Raw genomic sequence first — 15414 nt, forward strand, 5'->3', positions numbered from 1 at the left:
GAGGTGGCGTCGTCCCAAACACATGAAAATATCTGAAGGTGGAACCGCGTGGCAGTGGTTAGTGTTGCAAGAACTTAAGAAGTTTGCGTTCTGTGGGGAGTTTGCACGTTCTGCATGGGCCTGCGGGGTTCCCTCTGTACTGCATTGTGGACTGAGGCAGGTTTAAACGCCACAATCTGAAAAGCTCTCCCAGATGAGCCCAGTTCGTCGGTCAGAATCGGAGCCACTCTGCTTCACTAATTTAAAGCTTAAACAAGCTTGACGTGTTTTTTTTTTTTGTGTTTTTTTCGTGCAAAAGGTGCTGTCAGCGACTCCAGGGCGCGGCTGTCACCTATCAAGAAAAAGAAAAAAAAAAAAAAAAGATATCTGACTCATAAAAACTCTTGGAAGTATTTACACGGAATGCGTTCCTCGCATACTTCACAGGCCTCGGCTCTTTAAATATGTAGAAAGCAATTTAAAGCAGCCGCACCCAGAAAGACTACGAGTGGCAGAGCTCCGACTGGGAACCACTCGAGGCTCTGGCCTGCGTCGAGCTTCAGATTCAGTGTGTGAGCGAGGTGGGGCTGCGACACGTGGAGCCAAGGGCCACAATCAGCAGGCACGTTGACCATTGAACCAGGTGGGAGGGGGGGGGGTCACCGTCCTGCACGTTGTCCCCGCTTCAGGACTCCTGATACAAATGACACGCTTGTGATAAGGTTTCTAAATAGTTCGAAGATGGCTCGTGTATATATGTAAAAATAACAAAATAAATAAGAGTTAGTTTAAAGAAATCCAAAATGCAAAAAATTCTCGTTTGACTTTCATTTCCAGAACAATTGTAGGTGTAAATTTAGTTTGCACCTGCTGTTCCTTGCTCCCTTGTTGTGATTACAAAGTACTAAAACTTTTCATCGAATACAAACAATCTGGAGCCGCAAAACATGTTTAACCTTTAAACACCGTTTTAATAAAGCTGCATCGTTTGAGCTATAAGACTAAAACGGTATCTTATGACGCTACGTTTCAAAGAATGTTTGGATTTTATTACGTTTCTAAGTGTTTTTGCTTTTGTGGCTCTTTTTGTCATTTTGCTTCTTTTTTCCTTTTCAAACTTTCCAGAGCAGATTTGTGAAAAATATTGTCGTTGAGGGAGCCGCCACACAGAGTACAATTTCATTTTGAGTGGGCCGGACCCGTAAAATAGTGACCATAATAACATTAAAATTTAAACTTTAAAGTTTTTATTAGTTGTGCCACAGAGAATACCCGATGAAAATGTCTTTATTTTTCACAAAACCAAACCATTTCTAAGGAAAATTATTACAATCTCAACATGAAGCCCATTTAAAAAGAAAATTCTGTTGCAAAATACAGTGACATGTCCAGACAACTTTGCCTACAGCTGTTGTATTATGCATGTTTTTACAAACATTTAAGCTGTTTTATCAACTTCAGTCATTTTAGCTGTTTTGTATAATTTCTTTTCCAGCAGTTACAGCTCCTTGTCTTATTTTCCTTTTTAGCTTCTCTCATGGTTTCAGCCATTCCAGCTGTATTATATTTACAGGATATTCTTAGCCAGGAGATGAAACTTGCGTTGAAAATAAGTTAAGAAAAAAGCGTCTTGCAGGTTAAAGGCCCCGGTAACAGAAGTTCGTATACCTCCCTTGTGGTGTGAAATGGTATTGCAAGAGAGATGTTCTCGGTCTACGGTGGGACGCGTCTCAAAACGACTGAATCGAGTCAACTGGACCTCATCATACGTCTCGAAAGGGGTTTCGTTTTGTTATAGTAGAGTACAATCATTTTGATCCACCGCCTCACATGAATTGGACTCATATAAATGTGAGCCAAGCCAAAGTCATGGCAGGTGCTAACGTAACTGAAATGAAGTCTTGTCGACAACCTGGTTTTGAAGTGGTTCGTCGTCTTGTGTGAACTTTACATGCCACGTTACATCTTCCATGACATATTCAACAAAGTCCATTGGAGCCAATTCGATTGCTTTGAGAATTTTGATTCCATCAATTCACCTTTGTTGACTGCTGCTTCTTCCTCTTCTGTTGGATCTGGTGGCACAAAGTGGTATTGCAAGCTTGTGTAAGGATAGTGGTCCATCTTTTGATCATTCATGCCTCTTCTTCCGGATCACAGGGTAGTGAAGCCAATCTGACTATGGGTGAAGGCAGGATTCAGTCTGGACAGCTCATCAGACCGTCACATTGAGACTCGATCACTCACATTCTCACCATCATTTAACACAGAACACCTGTTTTTTCTCTGTGAAAGAAGGAAAAAACAGGAGGAAACCAACAGAACATGCAAACTTCACGCTGTGAGGCAAGCATATCCCCAAAACCCCTATCCAGTAAAATATCCTGCTGTAATGTGAGGTCAGTATGGAGGTGCTAAAGCAGAGGTTTGCAATATTTCCCATCAAAACAGTATAATTCTTCTGGAGCCACAAAACACTTTTAATCATAAAAGATCATGTAGATTAAAAACTTATTTATGTAGTTTTGCTAAAGGTACATTCATGACATTTTATGACCATGGTTCAGAATTTTAGCATTTTTCATCTTTTGAGATGACTAACTGATTCAGCTGGTTTGGTTAAGACTACTTGATGCTTTTTTTCCCCCTAGTCATGTTCACCGTTTTAGGCATTTTAACCATTTTTGCTCCTTTGACAGTTCCCTACATTTTTTTATATCCTTAAACCAAATTTACCACTTTCTCGAGAGGATAAACAGTTTGAATTTATAGGTTTGGAGCTCCAAACAAGTTTCTCTTCTGTTGGGTTGCTGACAGAACAAGTGTGAGATGCTGATCCATCTAGTGGCACAAAGTGGTATCGCAAGTCCACACTGGTCTAGCAAAAATTGGTAGAGGCAGTAGAAATAGTATTTACCCTGCCACTGACGGACTGGCCAGTAATGTAGAGTAACTTCTATAGCATCTTGTGGTACAGACACTTCTCAATTCTCCAGGGTTAAGTCTCATCATTCCAGCACAAACGGCCACTGTTGAGTCACCACTTTGTTTTCCATGCATTCATTTCTGATTTGACAGATTGGAGGTTGCTGAAAGCATCGGTTAAGTACTTTATTCGAGGGTTGAGTCCTACAGGAGGGATGGTGTCATCACCCTCCTGCAATGTTTTTCATTGCCAAACAGAAATAAAACTGACCCAGCTGGTTAAGAACTCTTTTATAACAGCAGGTGTACATTGATTTCTGCAACTTGTCATAAAGCTCCAATTCAAAATGGATGTTTTACTTAAGGTTGAGTATATGAAATGTTTATGTGGATTAAAATAAAGATTGAGGTCTTGATGTGCTGCCAGGGTATAACTCTTAATCCAGACTGAGACAGGAAGAACAAGTTACCAATCCCAGTTGGCTACTGGACTAAACACCAAAGGAGGAAATGAGTGATTTAAATGTGGAAACGAAAAGCCTACATCCATGTTGTAACACCACCTCCACATTAAATGATCTGAAGTCTTTGAAGAGATTCAGTGAAACTTGTGTGGACCACACCACCTACTGGACAGTAAAGGAAACTCAAACTCAAGTCATTTTCAGGGGTTTTTATTTGAAAGATCATGCAGTGCACTTCCAAGGTAGGAGCTTAACATCACTTTCAATGGTACACATGAAAAACAATACATTTGTAATTACCCTAGTACAAAACTTAACATTACTGAGGAATGTAACAAATTAAATAGTAATAGGAAAACAAGTGTGCAACGGCACTATTGCTGCACTGCAGATCTTAAAAAGGCTGAATAGAGGTTCAAGTTGTTGCAACCCTGTTGTGTAAATGCAAAAACAAAAACTCTGGATTAAGTACAGAACTTAAAAATACCAAAAAAAAGCAATAATTTACTTCTTTTCAAGTGTCAGGTGTGTCTATTGAGTGAACTGTGGGGGCATCGTGTACGGCACCAGCGGAGGAGGGTGCTGCTGTGGAGCCTGTGCTTGGGGGAACTGGAAAGTGGGGTGACCTGTGCCGTTCTGTGCGCCGGCAGCCTTACCGGCGAGAAACTGTTGGGCCTGGAAGTTGTTCTGGCCAGGAAACGATCCCGCTTGGTTGCCCCCAAAGTTTGACTGTCCATTGCCGTTGTAGCTTCCTCCGCTGAAGCCGTTGCTGCCGCCGCCTCCGTAACCTCCATTCTGCGAATTCGTGCCAAACGCCTTGTTTGGTCCATTGTCAAAGCCTCTGCCGTTACCCCTGTCCCTGAAACCGCCAAAATCGCGCCTTCCAGAATACCTATCCCGGTCTCTGAAATCACCACCTCTGCCTCCCCTTGAACGACCTGCAGAAATAAAGAAAAAACACTGAGAACGGCAGCAGAGACGCCCTCAAATCTTAGTTGTGTGAGAAAAACTTAATATGGTGATCCCATCCAGGTGTCAAGATAGAGAGCAGCAGAGAGAAAGGGGCTGCAGTCAGTTCACTGCGCAGTTTCTGTATCTCACCAATTGGATTTACCTCCTCTGTCTTCAGCCATCTGGAGGAGCTTGGGGTTGATGGCCTGGTTGGCCTCGCGCAGCACAGAGACGAGGTCGCTGGCTTGCCTCATGTTGCCGGGGGTGAAGAAGGTATAAGCTGTGCCTGTCTTTTGGCTACGAGCTGTTCGGCCAATGCGGTGGATATAGTCCTCAGAGTTGTTGGGGTAGTCAAAGTTGATGACAAATTTCACGTCTTCAACATCTGTAAGATTACGTTGCAGTGTGGCATAAAGAAAGGAAAGCACACGAGGATGTGCGCCAGCGCCACGGCAACCAAATCAAAAACAAAGAAGGAGCAAGTTAGTACAGTGACGAGGCGGGAGGGCTGGTTAAACCCACAAGGCTGCAACAGACTAACAGTAAGTCCTTGGGGAGACTACGGTGGGAAGACACGATGCACACTCCAACTCATCCAGTAAAATAAATAAAAACCTCCCCTTCAAAAAAAAAACCCACCCTCAACGATTGGATGTGCAGTCTTACCATTCTTGGAGTATGCATTGACTCGTCCATTCCCATTGCAGCACATACCCCACATACAAGATGTCTAGGCTCCAACCAACACTGACTCAACATCCCTTTGTCTCGTACGCTCGTGAGCTGCTGGCTATTAAGCTCCCACTTGCGTCTTTTTCCAAGAAATTGTTGCTCTGAGCTCATTAGAGTTTCTCTACAGTGCACCCCTTCTCAGTATTTTCCAGACTCAGTTCACTTGATAGCGTCTCTCGTTGGCAGGTCTCGACATGACTTTGAAACGCAGGCGAGGGAGGAGTGTAGGCTTGGATTTTGTCCCAGTGTGTCCAACTAGCATGTCCCACTGTCACCAAACGCGCCAGTAGCCATGTCTTTACAGAGGTGAAGGTAAGATCGATCTGACGGACTGCTCTTCAGACTGAAGTGCAAAACTTAACGCCACCCATGCTTTACTAAAAGTCTTTGCAACAGTGACTCAAATGACTTGCAATGCGCCGCCCAAACATACATGCAAGACAATGGGAGACAGTGTAGCTGGGCTTTGAGCAGGGGACACTTGGCGCCTGGGTGTGAAGCAGTCCAAACCATTGTCACAGAACAGGCGAACATATGGGGCAGGAACTGTAGCCAGCCCGCAAGTTGTGCCCCTGTTTTGGTTCTCTTTTTAGGCAGGCCAGCGCGTTATGCTGCACTTTGGGCCTGGTCACCTCTGTACATCTGCACGACTGGGAGACCCGTGCCTCGCCAGTCTGGACACCTCCAAGAATCCTCCTTCCCCCTCTGGATACCTGGGCTTGTCATGCCAAGGCCCTGCCACACAGACTGATCCTTCAGGTCAAGGGGAGAAACTCAGAAAGAAGCAGAAGAGTTAAAGAAAGCAAATACACTTTCTTTTGAAATATATTTAAGTACAGATAAAGTTCAGGGGGGATACTGACCTAGACCTCGGGAGGCAACATCTGTAGCAATAAGAATTGGAGCTTTTCCATATTTGAATTCTGCAGGAACAAAAGACAATAAAATTCTGAACAACATGTGGATCATATCATACAGCTCCTATTTAAGAGAGAGTCTTACCATTAAGAACCCAGTCTCTCTCTTGCTGGCTTTTATCTCCATGGATGCCCATAGCAGGCCACCTATCAAAAAGATAATGTTAGTTTAAGTCACATATAAATTAAATTAGTCCATCAAGGTGGTCTTGCTAAGAATACTCACCCATCCCTCCTCATCCTCCGAGTCAGGTCATCACACCGCCTCTTTGTCTCTACAAAGATGATGGTCTTGTTCTCCTTCTCACTCATGATCTCCTCAAGCAGACGAATGAGTCTGCAAGACATCGCCCCAATTACTCCACAGCTTAGCTTCTGTAAAATTTCAATATGGCCACCTGAACTTAATGATGCAATTCTTTGTAGGTACTCACTTGTTCTCCTTCTCCCCATCATTGCAAACATCCACGATCTGCAGGATGTTGTGGTTGGCACTCAGCTGCAGAGCTCCAATATTGATCTGTACATACTCCTTCAGGAAATCCTCTGCCAGCTGGCGAACCTCTTTAGGCCAAGTGGCACTCCACATCAGAGTTTGACGGTCAGGCTATGGGGAAGAAAAAAAGTGTTAATGTACAATGTGTCCACCTAGAGCACCAGGTACAGAGCATTTTATTAAATTAAGAAAAAAAACACGATAAACTTACTCTGATCTGGTCAACAATCTTCCTGATTTGGGGCTCAAACCCCATGTCCAGCATCCTGTCGGCCTCATCCAGCACAAGGTAGGTGCAACGACGGAGGTTGGTCTTTCCCGACTCGAGGAAGTCAATGAGCCTTCCAGGGGTGGCAATGCAGATCTCCACACCTTAATCAAAACACCATAAGGTATTAAATCCTCACTTTTACAAATTAAGAAAAAATAAGATTGTGCGTCTATATATATAAAAATCAGAACATTAAAGTACCTCTCTCCAGGTCACGAATCTGTGGTCCCTTTGGTGCGCCTCCATAGATGCAAGTCGACTTCAGACGAGATGCTCGGCCATATTCAGCAGCCACCTGCTGCACCTGCTGAGCCAGCTCACGTGTCGGGGCGAGCACGAGACACTGCCAGGAGGAGAATGACAGGCGTTTGATTTGTGAAATACAGACGTCTGTCCACCATGATTCATATCCGACAACATTGACAGTGCTGGAGCTATAATTCAGTGATAAATGTGTCAGCTTACAATTGGACCATCTCCACGTTCCAAGAAAGGCTGGTGATTGATGTGCACGATTGCAGGCAGCAGATACTGTGGAGCAAAACTTCCATTAATAATAATCTGTACTTTTTACATGTAGCCTTTTTGATTTATATAAAAGATTACTCACCGAAAGTGTTTTGCCAGAGCCAGTCTGTGCAATTCCCACCATATCTTGGCCACTTAGTGCCATAGGCCACCCCTGAGCCTGGATGGGAGTCGGATCAGTCCAATTTTGTTTGTTGATGACATCCATCACATAAGCTAAAGGGAAAGTAAACAATTAGTTCAATATTTCTCCATGCACTGGGTGCCAGATGCCATTTGAAAGAAATTAAAAAATAAAATAAAATAAAAAAATTCTTACAGGGGAAGCTGGCTTCGTGAAACTTCATGATCGGATTTGGGCATTCTCTCCCCTTCACTGTGATGGTTTTGGTCCTTCTGTATTGCTCAACTTCTTGCTGTAAAGTACAAGAAAGAAAAAAAAAAGTCAGCGACGGCAACAGTTGCGTAACTGCAACACGTGCAGGACATGGCACATGTCCACGAGTGTTACGCAACGACTTCAACATACCGGACTCCTGCGAGCCACGTCGGGATGCTGCTGATAAAAGTTCTTCTCAAACTTGGGGAGCTCGTCCAGGTTCCAGTGCTTCTTACGGAGCCGATCACCGGGATTACCGAACTTCCCTCCTCCACCGCCGCCGCCGCCACGGTTTCCTCCAAACCGAGGTGGGCCGCCGCCATAGCTAAGAGGGGGGGAAAAAAAGCAGATTTTAATATAGTTCAGGATTAAGACAGGCAACAAGGGATGTCGGATCAAACCGGGCCCGTCTTAGCTGCATGATGTCGTGAAATAAAAAACCTGCCATATACTTTCCAACCAGCAGAGGAACAATGGAAAATACAGCCGGCATTTTGTATCCGCATCACGATGCCACATGGCGACATGCCGACTAGCAGCAGTTAGCATCACCGCACCACGGTGAAAACCACGCAGTAAACATCGTGGCATGATGGCAGTTGTAGCAGTGTAGGCAGATAAACCCATATAAAACGGCGCGATGTAAAGTTTACAGGGCGGAAAATAAGCTTCCGGTAGCAGAGCGCTAACAGGCCTGAAGCTAACAGGCCGGACAAGGCCGCAAGCCAGACAACAGGCTCCGTCACCCGGCCCGCGCCTCATGTTCATCTACAACACCGGCTACTTCAACATTAAAGACTCTCTTGGGTTCTTAATTACGTAAAAACTATTTACAATCCCACATTTCAAACATTAAAGACAGTCACCGCTCAAACAGGACGGGTTTCTTTTGGTTTTAGATACTGTCGGCCATTTCAACGGATCACGCGACGGAGGAAAAAAAATATTTCCAAGAAAAGACACTCACCCTCTATCTCTGTCTCTATCGCGACCGCGATCTCTGTCGGAATATCCAGGCATGATGTAAACAAGCGGTATAAATAAAATAAATACAACGAAGTTTGTCCACCGATTAAAAAATTTCCGACCGGCAGTTGACGCTGAAATGCCGGTAAAGTGAAAATGAGGCCCGGGTTATATAGTCAGAGGAGCCCCCCTCTCCTCCCCCTCACGTTCTGTCGTATCCATCCGCCTCAAAGAGTTTGCGCTTCAGCGACTCGACAACATGAAACAAACATAAAACAAGCTTTTAAACACGAAAAATATCTTTGACGATAATAAATGATCTAACATTAAGTTGCGTGTTCAGTCATGGAGCGTTTTAATCTTTCTTAACGTACTTTAGCATCGGGGCGGATGTTGGCGGACGGATATGTACGAGACAGAAACTGGTGGTGCGGTGAGACTGTATTTCTGAAAAGGTATTACCGTCAGTGACGTCATCCGGTCAAACCCAAACAGAAGAGACGAAACTTTGTTCCTGTTGCATAATTTTTGGCGAAAAATCTTAAATGTTGTGTTACAAATTAACTAAATAGAGAGGATATATATTATATACACGTTATATACAGTCATTGTATGTCAAATCCAATAAAGACGCTCAAAGGCAAACTTTGGCAACTGGTGGCCTGCGGACTATTTGCAGTCACATCAAGGTCATTTCGAAATATACAGCATGTGTATGAGTTAATTCAACATTCTAAGCTGTAAATGAGCCTCATATTCAGACACATTGTTAAACGAGACGAGCAATCGGTTGAGAGCATACATTCGCCAGCACCACATTTGTTGGCGGAACCAAGTTAGCATCACTAGCACTGTGTGAAGCACAAAAGGAGATGAAAGAGACTTTTTTTTCAGTTTAGTATGTTTGGGGGGGATTTATTTGTAAACGGTTAGCCGTTAACATCCCAAAGACTAATCGATTGGTCCTTGGATGATGACAAATCATCAGTTGGTAAAATACACACATACATACATACATACCAATAAATAAATACAGAAAAACACTCAGACAAACACAAAACCTTGTTCGCCTAACTTCGTTTGTTGTCCAATTTCCGCTTTCGTTGGCGAAGGTAATAATTCATTACAAAATCGCTCTCTTGTTCAAAGAAATACATTTTTGTTGCCCAACTCTATCACAAAGGCAATGAAAACAATTTTTGGGAGTCTTGCTTTGATTTTAAGACTGAACATTAGTATCATAAAACACATGAGAGTCCAAAAGTCTGTTCAGTTCACCCAAGAAGCCTTTTTCTATGTCACACCCTGCATTTTGTAGACATATAATATGTACTGATGTGACTCAGAGCTGTTTCTTGTTATACCAGGTGGATCCAGTTAGACGGACTGTTAAACAATGAAAAGCTCCGATAATCTCTCCTAGGGTTTTGATCAATCAGGCTGAACACATTCACAGATTGTCGTTGAAGATGACGGGCGGCAGTAAAATTAGGCCATTTTGAAACCAAGGAAAATGTTACAGGGACGTCAGGGCCAGTGACTCCAGTAATACGATGAAAATGAAAGAAATCTTTAGTGCAATGAGCTGAAGGCATAACAAGGTCAAACACAACAATAAACTGGCAAATACAATGTGAAAGTTGCTGAGAAAAAACAAGGACCATCATGAACAGCTTATTTTATTAATTTATTGGACCATTTCACATTGTAAAACAAATTTCACTAAACCTAATGGCCATATACTGGTTTTTTTGTGAAGAATGACTAAAAAAAATTTGATATTGGATAAATTCTCATTTTCAGTGTGTTTCAATGACTCTGCTGTCGAGGGTTTATTAGCTGAAAGAAAAAGAGAATGTCAGTGTTTAAGAAAGTTCATTTCATTTTTTTCAAATTAAACATAAACTACTGTATAAGGAAAACTATTTGAAATGTTTGTATCCAAATCAAAATAGATACAGGTTTTCATGTTGATGTCAAACTGTCAGTTCACTTCATGCAGAGCAAAAGAGACAGAAACCAAATAAATAGAACTTTATCAGACTCCTGCAGAGCTTGTGCATGACCCACCAGGAGTTGAGCCGAGGCGTCGATCAAATGTCGAGTGTGGTTATGGGCCATTGTGACACATTCATGAGATTCAGCTTTGTTTTGGCAATCGAGACAGAGGCCCCCGTTAACGCAATGTTTTCATCTGAAAACACTTTTGTCGTGTTTTGGGCAACCACTTATACGACAACGGTGCTCAGAGTCAATGATGATGCAACGTTTATGGCAAAACGGCTTCTAAGGTTTAACTTCCCGAAAATGCTTCAAGTCAGTCTCCATGGAAAACGGAGGAAAACCCAACTTTTTCAAAGCCCTCCGACTGTGGAAACTACTTTAAAATCCTCCGACTCCATGGTAAAACAAAAAAAAACAAAAACTTCTGCACATGGTAGATGGACGATAACAAAGGCAGCCTTCGGAGTGTCATGAGTCCCAGTCCATATTCTTGGTAGTTTTTATAGTCGAGTCATTTGTCACTCCCATCGTTAATGCTTATAGCGTAGGTGTGTGGTTTTATTACAAAATCAAAAAGCAGCACCCACAAGTGGCCGACCATGAAAACTACCTTTAATAACATGCGCAGTGCTACTTGAAGGACCCCAAGAAGGCCATCCGATGAGAAACTAAGTAACAATAAAAGCCACAGTGCAAACTGCAATGACTCCATACAAAGGATATTCTAACATAATAACCAGTATTATAATGCTGATAGAAACAACAAAAGATGTTTGACACTTTTCTTTCTTCAACAGCCCCCTGGCTATTTCCTGTTTTTCTCCTTGGAGCCATCTGCCACTCATTCAATCCAGAGGAGTATCTGTGTTTTCACCGCAGGGGGTCTGAGACACGCTCCATTCACATGTAAATGCAAGATTGTTGTAATTTATTCTCAGAGGAACCAACAAGCCTCTGATTAAAGTATCGCAGTGTTAAGAACTCATTTATCAGAAAAATTACTTGAGTTAGTACATTTTCAAATTATCAATGTATAAGGGCCTGATATTTGACACCCCTGATTTAAACTAAGGCAGAAATTGAGCAGCAAAAGTTAAATATAGAAATAATATTTCCAATAAGGCATATATGAATTGAGGATAGCAATGACCATTATTAGATTATGTGGAGCCGAATTTACTGTCTCGCCAGAACAGTATAAAATCCCCGCTTCATGACCACTGCAGACATTTCTTCTTTTTGTGTATAAAGGGGGAAAAAAAAGACAAGACAATTCTGTGTACAAGGCCTTACATTGTTAGACAAAGGCAAGTTTAATTAGAACTAATTACACACAAAAATAAAATACTCTTACAAAATGATAGTGTTAACATACATCAAATTGCATCAGTCAGCTATGAGAGATATAGTCCTGCTAGTGGATCATGCTATTTAAAAAAAAAAAAAAAAAACAAAGAAATACAAAGAGCGGCATCTCTCAACTTGTTCAGAGTTGAGCTGAGTGGGAGGCAGCTACGGGGCGGTTTTGTTTGAGCGGGGTAGTGTAGGAACAGACAGCAGGGCCATCAGCTTGTGCACTGGACTGGTTAAAGGTGGGAGAAGGGTCGCCACAAATACACCCGGCGGCCTCGCTTCTGTGCGAGTGTGCAATTCCTCTTTTCTCAGTTCAAGAAAAAAAAAAAAAAGAAAGTCTTTTTCTTCTTAAGTTAAAGATAAATTACAAGTCTGTTTGATCCACATATATGAACAATATCTTATTACTGTACAAAGCACCATCTGAGGACACTTTTCACTTTGCATACGTGAAGCAAACCTTTTTTTTTTTTTTGTTTTAATATATATAAGTGTATGCAAACGTTAAGAACAGTCCACGGTCGTAGAGATTGCTAGACAGGCAGCATCTTTAAAAAAAAAAAAAAAAAACATTTTTAACTGGTAGAAAACAACCCCCCCCTTTCTCAATGTAAAAATGTATAGTGAAGATCAGGAGCTTGTGTCATTTAGGAACCTGCTACAGGTGTGTATGTGAACGATCTGCTGCGATCACAAACATTAAAAACACCCTTTTAACACTCGACATTTTTACCAGGACAAAATATCATGACGCTTATTTTTCTCTCAGATGAACAGACATCCAAATCTTGGTATGACATCTCCTGAGAAGGTGGCTTGATAACATTTAGTGGCCACGAACATGTGTGAGCGTGAACGCTTTAAAGGTGCGGTGTGAGTGGTTTTAGTCATGTCACTTTTGGGCACTGGGTGGCAGTGTTGAGTCACTGTCACTTTCTGGATGTCCTCAGTGTGGCGTTGAGAGTTTTGCGTCACAAGATGGTGGAAGATGGACGACTCTTTGCGCACTTCCTGTTTTGGGAGCCCAAATTACTATTTCATGGCCACAATTTTAAGTTATATTTCAGATGTCAGGTCTATGTATTTTCGAACTGTGGAAGAGAACTGGAGGAACAGATGCAGGCACAGGGAGAACACGCTAACTTCAATCAAACTTTAACTCGTGATAATTCCGTTATGAGGGATGATCTCTAAACACTACACGACCCTGTGGCCCCGAGCTGGAAAATAAAAACATATTGAATTTTGGCAGTAAATCTTTTTACATGTTATAAACTGGCAGTAAACATTGTGCGTTACTATCACAACAAAACTGCAAAACTACATATTTGTATGGTAAAAAATGAGGTGTAGTTACATTAGCTACAATCAATACCGCAAACAACCACCAGGGGGCCTGTGTTATGAGATTTCTTTCTTCTTCAGTGACCCATTACCGAACTGAGGACATAAAGACGTTAAAGTGACTCACTACACCACCTTGTGGCTGAAAGTAGTATTAAAAGACACGAAGCTGGGGCTCGCTGGTCAGCTGCAGCACATTAGACATCAAAGAGAAGACAGGGAAACTGTATCGTCCTGTTCTGGTCAATATTTTCTGTTATTTTTGAATGTATGATAAAGGATCGAACAAACATGCTGTACTTTAAGCAAGCGTTAATGCTTCTTAGCACCACATGGCTGGAAGGTAGTAAAGGGTTTTCTTTTCTTTAACACGTCGGCTGCACAGATAACGGTGGACAGCAGATACCATTAAGCATGAACATTGAGCTTCATGTCAGTCCCATTTACATCGCCCGGCTACAAATGACTGTTAGAAAAAAAGTGAAACATCACGCCATCGTACGCAGCTCCAGTCCGGAATGACAATTTAAAGGGTACGCTCAAGATTTTGCAAAGATTCATTCACAAATGAATATGGCACTCAGCGGACTTTGTGGGTTTAACTTTGTTTTGCCCTTAAGACAACCACCCACCGTTCACTGCGAAAGGCTACGAGAAATAAACCGCAGCATGCTTCAGTGAGCTTAATTCTGCTTCCAGGAACGGTCTCCTATAATTTAAACAATTTACATTAAAAAGATTTTGCTTTTCTGGGAAAAAAAAAAAAAGAAAAGAAAATGTAAAGGAAAAGAGGGGGTTCAGAAATATAACAGCAATAAATTATATATATTATATAGAATTTTATTGTTTCTTTCTTAATTTTCCCAGTTATATAAAAATAACACACTTCAAACCATTCATTCTTTTTTCTTTTTTTTTTTTTTTTTTAAACACAGCTAGCTGTTAAACGTGTGAAACAGGGGATTCTGGGAATGCAGCGACTCGGAAACGCTGCGCTCTTTGGAGAAGGTTTGTAAACAGTTGGTCGGATTCAGTCTCGAGCGTCGCCTTCTCGTCCTTGGCATCGCCGCTCGGCGGCGGCGAGCAGCCCGAGTCCCTCCGGTGACCGATGATAACCCTGTAGTCTTGTTAATGTGGCTGTTTGTTTCGGAGTGGACTGTTTTCTGCTTGGTAAGGTGGTAAGCATTGCTACATGGAATATGTTTGTTTTTTGTTTTTTTCTTGTTTTTATTTAAAATGTGAAAATGAACTTAGAAAAAAAAAAAAAAAAGGAAGAGCCGGCAAGTTTCTGCAGGTTCCACAAGTTAGTAAATGGTCTGAGTTATTAGCAGCTGAAGAGATCCGTTTCAAAGTAAAAATAAAATAAAAAAAGTTATTAAAGAGGGCAGGGAGGGGCAACAAAAAGAAAACAATTCTACCCCCCCCCCCCCCCCCCCCCCCTAGAGTCACGTGACTTCCTCAGGTCTTCTTTGCTCGCCCTCCCTTCGCGTGACCACGTGGAAGTGTGGGGGTCCGCGGGTGAAGCAAGCATCCATGAGCCCACCCCTCACCCCTCCCTGTGGGCGGGGGCTCATCAGGGGACAGACCCTGTAGCTCCAGGGCGTGCGGCGAGCTCTGCCAGGCGTCGGTGACTCACTCTACAGCGAAGCCGCACGTCTCCTCGATGGCAGTGAGCAGCTTGTCGTACAGTTTGTCGTATTGCTCGTAGGGGGGAATGTCGATCCTGTTGAAACTGGGAAACAGAGTAAAACTTAACGGACGAAGTAGTCGGACTGATCCACCACCTCCGTCAGTGGACACTGAGGAGATTGTGAGGTTTGAACTGTCCTGCTGTAAACGTGTCACTCACCAGGTGTGGGCTTTGGGCAGGTTGTTGGTGCTGGCGTCGATCTGGTGGATGGTGAAGAGCCGTGGACCTGCGGCACCTGCGTTCAAAACAAACAAGTCACGATGCGCTTTCACTTCAGCACCGTCGTGTAAATGGGGCCCGAGAGCTAAAAGCCCCAGTAATGCCATTAAAATATAAACTAATCCGACAGTACAGTGATGTAGTGGTAAGTATTCTTGACCCATAATCGGGGTTGGGAGCTTGCATGTTTTTTCTA

The 15414-nt window shown here is 42.7% G+C and overlaps 2 protein-coding genes across 4 annotated transcripts in view; both read right to left on the reverse strand.

The window, feature by feature from the left end:
• Nucleotides 1–3562: 3562 nt before the first annotated feature.
• On the reverse strand, nt 3563–9053 carry ddx5 (DEAD (Asp-Glu-Ala-Asp) box helicase 5). 2 transcript variants are annotated; one of them, XM_080487868.1, is made up of 13 exons: nt 8610–9053; nt 7793–7967; nt 7583–7679; nt 7346–7479; nt 7201–7266; nt 6937–7078; nt 6676–6836; nt 6403–6575; nt 6195–6305; nt 6054–6115; nt 5915–5974; nt 4470–4704; nt 3563–4306 (listed from the first exon to the last, which is right to left on the reverse strand). In XM_080487868.1, exons 1-13 carry the CDS (start codon nt 8660–8662, stop codon nt 4279–4281), a joined length of 1497 nt encoding a protein of 498 aa, XP_080343994.1. In that variant the 5' UTR covers nt 8663–9053; the 3' UTR covers nt 3563–4278. The 2 variants fall into 2 exon arrangements, with proteins under 2 accessions (XP_080343994.1, XP_080343993.1); XM_080487867.1 differs by having other exon boundaries at nt 4483–4704; nt 8610–8991.
• A 5183-nt stretch (nt 9054–14236) lies between these two features.
• Nucleotides 14237–15414, reverse strand: part of smurf2 (SMAD specific E3 ubiquitin protein ligase 2) — a 56461-nt gene continuing 55283 nt past the window's right edge. For both annotated transcript variants that reach the window (XM_080488168.1, XM_080488167.1), the window contains exons 18-19: nt 15159–15234; nt 14237–15041 (exon numbers count right to left, since the gene is read on the reverse strand). In XM_080488168.1, the coding sequence (XP_080344294.1) occupies nt 14942–15041; nt 15159–15234 (176 nt within the window). In that variant the 3' untranslated portion in view covers nt 14237–14941. The remainder of the gene's footprint in view (nt 15042–15158; nt 15235–15414) is intronic.

Source organism: Lipophrys pholis (assembly GCF_963383615.2).
Source record: "Lipophrys pholis genome assembly, chromosome: 19".
NCBI classification, from domain to species: domain Eukaryota; kingdom Metazoa; phylum Chordata; class Actinopteri; order Blenniiformes; family Blenniidae; genus Lipophrys; species Lipophrys pholis.

What these genes read in the sequence shown, in the direction of transcription:
- ddx5 (XM_080487867.1), bottom strand. Translation starts at nt 8,662, where the DNA reads ATGCCTGGATATTCCGACAGAGATCGCGGTCGCGATAGAGACAGAGAT. An exon ending in GAGAGACTGGGTTCTTAATG is followed by an intron (nt 5,975 to 6,053) that starts GTAAGACTCTCT and finishes TTGTTCCTGCAG; the next exon opens with AATTCAAATATGGAAAAGCT. An exon ending in TGTTGCCTCCCGAGGTCTAG is followed by an intron (nt 4,705 to 5,914) that starts GTCAGTATCCCC and finishes GTAATCTTACAG; the next exon opens with ATGTTGAAGACGTGAAATTT.